The 5,149-nt window shown below is 36.8% G+C and overlaps 1 protein-coding gene across 1 annotated transcript; it reads left to right on the top strand.

Annotated features, from left to right (window-relative positions):
- The first annotated feature begins 529 nt into the window (after positions 1-529).
- Positions 530-3,964, top strand: LOC111882400 (uncharacterized). The gene is made up of 2 exons (XM_023878770.1): positions 530-914; positions 3,795-3,964. The coding sequence occupies exons 1-2, from the start codon at positions 530-532 to the stop codon at positions 3,962-3,964; spliced, it is 555 nt and encodes a 184-aa protein (XP_023734538.1).
- The last annotated feature ends 1,185 nt before the right edge of the window (positions 3,965-5,149 follow it).

The raw sequence follows: 5,149 nt of genomic DNA, 5'->3' as shown, positions 1-5,149 counted from the left end.
TAATTCATTCAAATTTCATTTTTGTTGGTGAAATTGGTAAATCATCACTTACCTACCATTATATAATTTGCAATTAGATTACGACATCCCTTTTCTATGTTGTAAATTATTTAGTTGGATCCGAGCCTTGATATTTCATTTCGGTGTTATATTGAGGATTGTTCTCATCTAACTAAAACTTTCTTCTCCATTCTTTTAGATGTCAACTCTTACCGATGCTTCTGGTTCCTCTTCCAACAACAACAACAACAACAAGAACTTCTCTCTATTGAACATTTATGCAAAGGTGCAATTGGACGACACCAACTTCAATGACTAGATGTGCAATATCAAAAGGGCGCTTCGATTTGAGGATAAAGAGTAAGTCCTCGAGAAACCACTCGATGAGATCGATGAAACGAAGACCACACTTGAAGAAGTAGCTTCCTACAAGAAACACTACAAGGATGGAACAAAAGTTGCTTGCATCATGGTGGCAACAATGACTCCAGAAATGTAGAGACACTATGAGGATTACTAGCTGTACGAGATGAACAAGGACCTTATGGAAAAGTACCGTAACCGAGATCGTCAAGAAAAGTATGAAGTGGTAAAGTTCCTCATGGCTTGCAAGATGAAGGATGTTGAGTTTTTAAGCAACCACGTTTCGAGAATGCAACGATACGTGGATAGGCTCATCAAACTGAATGTGAATTATGATGAAGAGTTGGCAATCGACATAGTGTTGAACTCTCTGCCAAGTTCTTATGATCAGTTCATATTGACCTATCATTTGAATGAAAATGAAACTACTTTATCACAATTTCACAACCTCCTTCAAATAGTTGAAGCGCGAATGAAGGGAAAGGGTGTTGCCTCCACTCCCATTGCTACTCCTGTTGTGGCCATTGGTCAAGGGAGTCCCAAGCTGAACTGTATGGGAAAGTCCCAAGCTGGGTTATCTAGTAGTGGACCCAAAAGAAAGTGCAGTTTTGGTGCTCCCCTGTTACCGACCCAAAGGAGGCCACTTGCTTTTACAGCAATGACAAGGGCATTGGAAACGAAGCTGCCTGAACTACTTGCAGGACATCAAGGATGGCAATGTGAAGTAAACCTTGGCAGATATTTACATTATTTTATCTAATAATGCATCATATTCTCATTTTTGGGTCCTTGATATAGGATGTGGGTTTCGCATTTTTTCTGACTTGCAGGGGCTAAGAAAAGTGAGGATGTGGAGCATGGAAGAATGAACTTGATCATGGGTAATAGGCGGTCTTCATCTATTACCAAGATTGGAGTTTATAGCTTAAGTGCTCAATAGTGAGTTAGGATTAGATTTATTGAATTGTTGCTACTTGCCAAAGATGACTCGAAACATCATTTCATTTCATGTTTTATTTAAAGAGGGTTTTAGATATTCTTTTGATGATAAGAATGATTCTATTTCTACTTACAAAAATTGCGTGTTTTATTTTGAAGATTTACCTTGTGATGGTGAGTATGAAACTATGATGATTGTAGACAATTTAGGAAATAGTGTTTTTCATATTGATTCATCTAATGGTATAGACAAAGCATGCTTGTGGCATTGTCGTCTTGGACATGATAACAAGAAATGCATGGACCAACTCCAAAAGGATGGAGTGTCGGAATCATTTGACTTAAGGTCAGAAGATACATGCGAGTCTTTTTTGCTAGGAAAGATGACAAAATCCCCTTTCACCGGGTCCTATGAAAGAGGTGAAAGATTGTTGGATCTCATACACACATATGTGTCTGGTCCCTTCAGATCCACCACAATGGATGCAAATCGATTCTATGTGGCTTTTACTTATGATTGTAGCAGATATGGTTATATCTACTTAATCAAGCATAAGTCAGAAACCTTTGAAAAGTTCAAAGAGTTTAAACAAGAAGTCGAGAATCAATTTGGGCAGGAAGATAAAGATGCTTAGATCTGATAGAGGCGGTGAGTATCTTAGCATCGAGTTCCACGACTACCTCAAGGAATGTGGAATAGTTTCACAATTGACTCATCCTAGAACACCACAACTTAATGGTGTGGCTGAGAGGCGTAATCAAACCTTGTTGGACATGGTTCGTTCCATGATAAGTCGAGCTTCACTTCCATTCTTGTTCTGGAGGTATGCCTTAGAGACTTCCACTCATATTCTTAATCTTGTCCCAACAAAGAAGGTTGCAAAGACACCTCACGAGATATGGACAGGGAAAGTTCCCTCGTTTGCACATATCAAGGTTTAGGGTTGTGAAGCTTTCGTTAGACGAGAGACTCACAACAAGATTGAACCTCGAAGTGAGAGATGTATTTTCATCGGTTATCCAAAGAAGTTGTTTGGATATTTGTTCAACAAAACTATGAGAACGTGGTGTTTGTGGCATGAAAGGGAGTTTTTCGCGAGAGAGACCTCATATGAAAGAAGGATAGTGGAACTACCATTGATCTTGAAGAAATTCAAGAGTCAAAAGATGAAGGAACCTCTGAAAACTCTAGCGCTCAACCTGAGGAAGAAATTCTAGTTAAACCAATTGACGAGTGATTACCTCTTAGACGTTCTAGTGGAGTTAGGATTCCGCCTGTATTGTATGGTTTCCATATAACGACAAAAGGCTATACATTTCTCAACTAGGAACCATGCATGGCAACGAAGTTTGGAATTTGGTTGACAATGTACCAGGTCGTAAGACAGTTGGGTGAAAATGGATCTACAAGAAGAAGACTGACATGGATTAAAAGGTACACACTTTCAAAACTCGACTACATGTGAAGGGCTTTACTCAAACCCCAGGGGTTGAATGTGATGAGACCTTCTCTCCAGTAGCTCAGATTAAATCTACTATGGTGATGCTAGCCATAGTTGCGTTTCATGACTACGAAATCTGGCAGATGGATGTCAAAACCACTTTCCTTAATTGGAAATTGGCTGAGGATGTTTACATGAATCAGCCAGAGGGTTTTGTGGATGCTAAGTACCCCAATAGAGTGTGTAGGCTTGAGAAATCAATCTACGGATTGGAACAAGATTCTCGTAGATGGAATCTTTGTTTTGATAAAGAGATAGGCTTCTTTAGAAGTGAAGATGAATTTTCTGTATATGTCAAAGCTAGTAGGAGTATAGTGACCTTCCTGGTATTGTATGTTGATGACATACTTCTTATAGGAAAAGACATTCCAACTTTGCAAGTAGTTAAGTCTTGGCTTGGAAAGTGTTTCTATGTGAAGGATCTAAGAGAGACTGCCTATATTCTTGGGATAAGGATTTTGAGAGACAGCAGTAAAAGGCTAATTGGACTTAGTCAAAATACATACTTGGATAAGGTAGTAAAATGTTTTAGTATGGAGAATTCTAAGAAAGGAGAATTGACAATACAGAGCAATACCAAATTGAGTAATACTCAGATTCGGTGTATCGATATAGAGATAACAGAAATGAGTAGAGTTCCATATGCTTATGTCGTTGGATCTATCATGTATACTATGACATGTACTCGCCCTGATGTGGCTTTTTCTTTGAGCATGGTTAGTCGTTATCAGGGAAATCTGGGTAGATCTCAATGGATAGCGGTCAAGAATATTCTTAAGTATTTGTGAAGAACTAAGGATTGGGTCCTTATGCTTGGTGGCAGTGATGACTAAAGAGTAACTGGGTATAGTGATGCAATCTTTCAAATAGACAAAGACAACTTTCGTTCTCAATTTGGCTGGGTGTTTACCCTTAATGGAGGAGCAGTAACCTAGAAAAGTTTCAAACAAGAGATGGTGGTTGATTCTACTTGTTAATTATTGTACATAGCCGCATGTGAAGCATCGAAGGAGGCTATATGGTTGAAGAACTTCATCATAGATGTTGGAGTTGTTCGAGCCATCAAGGAGCTAATGGAGATTTTCTGTGATAATGAAGGGGCAGTTGCATTAATGAAGGAACTAAGTGATAATGGCAGGTCAAGGCATATCAACAGATAATACCATTTCATTAAACATTAAGTAGAAGAACGTCACCTCATTAGGAAGAGGGTATCGTCTGAAGAGAATCCAAGAAATCCCCTCATAAAGGGCCTAAGTAAGATTAAGAACGTTCATCATGCTTGGAACATTTTTCTGAAGGATGATATTAGTCTTAGTAGTTAGATAGATATTTAGAAACTGGTAACAGAATAAATGTAATTGAAATTTGATGATTAGATAATAGATAGTTGTTTATGAGTATTGTTTACTATCTTTTGTCAATTGTTTATTATTGTGTTTCAACTTTGCATGTTTTACTTCTGGAATAATTGGATTATTCAAACAGACACAGTTGATCATACTTTTGGAAGTAAGTAATGAATCAAAACTGTCATGAATTGAATTCTAGATTGTCTAAATAGTTCAGACATAGCAATGGTTTGATGCAACATTCATGAGTACTTTGAAATAGATATTTAAGTACTAGATTAACCCACGCTCAGAGAATTACTTCATGGAATTTATCACGAGTCATTCTGAGATGATAATTTCTTATAATCTTTAAACGGAGATATATGAGTGGTTTTTTACGAGTTGGGTGTGCATTGATAATGCGTAAAAGCATCAGTGACTTGATGTTATGAAAATATGTTGTTGTGCATGATTTGATGAGTAAATAGCACAATTATATAAGTTGAAGTTTGTATGTTCCTTTTGCCCTAACGAGAAAAGCAATATCCCCGGCACCTCGATAATTTGTTGTTAACTTATAGTGTCGGTCTTGGCCATGAATAAATTGATGTGTTCAATTAGTATTGCTTTGTCATTACAAATTAGAAATCCGGAAACAAAGTATTGGACGATGGGAGCTACAATTTGCTAATCGATTTAGAAGGATATATTGGCAAATATAGTTATTAGACTAATCCTAGTGGGATACTATTAGATTAGGTGTCTAAACCCATAATTATAATTGGTATATACCTGAATTGATAGTAGCACAGTCCTTTTGGGTTGCCCTCAAGACTAGCAACTACGAATGACGATTTTGGAGAAAGAGGTTGATTTATTAATTTGATTAATAAATTGAAATAAGTAATTTATTCATTTATTATGAGAATAATATATTAATTAGAAATAGTAATATTTAACTAATATTTAATCATAAATTAATTAGAATTAATTTTGGGATTAAAAGAATTA

This window comes from Lactuca sativa, chromosome 8 (assembly GCF_002870075.4).
Source record: "Lactuca sativa cultivar Salinas chromosome 8, Lsat_Salinas_v11, whole genome shotgun sequence".
NCBI lineage: Eukaryota > Viridiplantae > Streptophyta > Magnoliopsida > Asterales > Asteraceae > Lactuca > Lactuca sativa.
This window is presented reverse-complemented; position numbering and strand designations above follow the sequence as displayed.

What these genes read in the sequence shown, in the direction of transcription:
- LOC111882400 (XM_023878770.1), top strand. Translation starts at nt 530, where the DNA reads ATGAACAAGGACCTTATGGAAAAGTACCGTAACCGAGATCGTCAAGAA. An exon ending in AGGGAGTCCCAAGCTGAACT is followed by an intron (nt 915 to 3,794) that starts GTATGGGAAAGT and finishes TATTGTACATAG; the next exon opens with CCGCATGTGAAGCATCGAAG.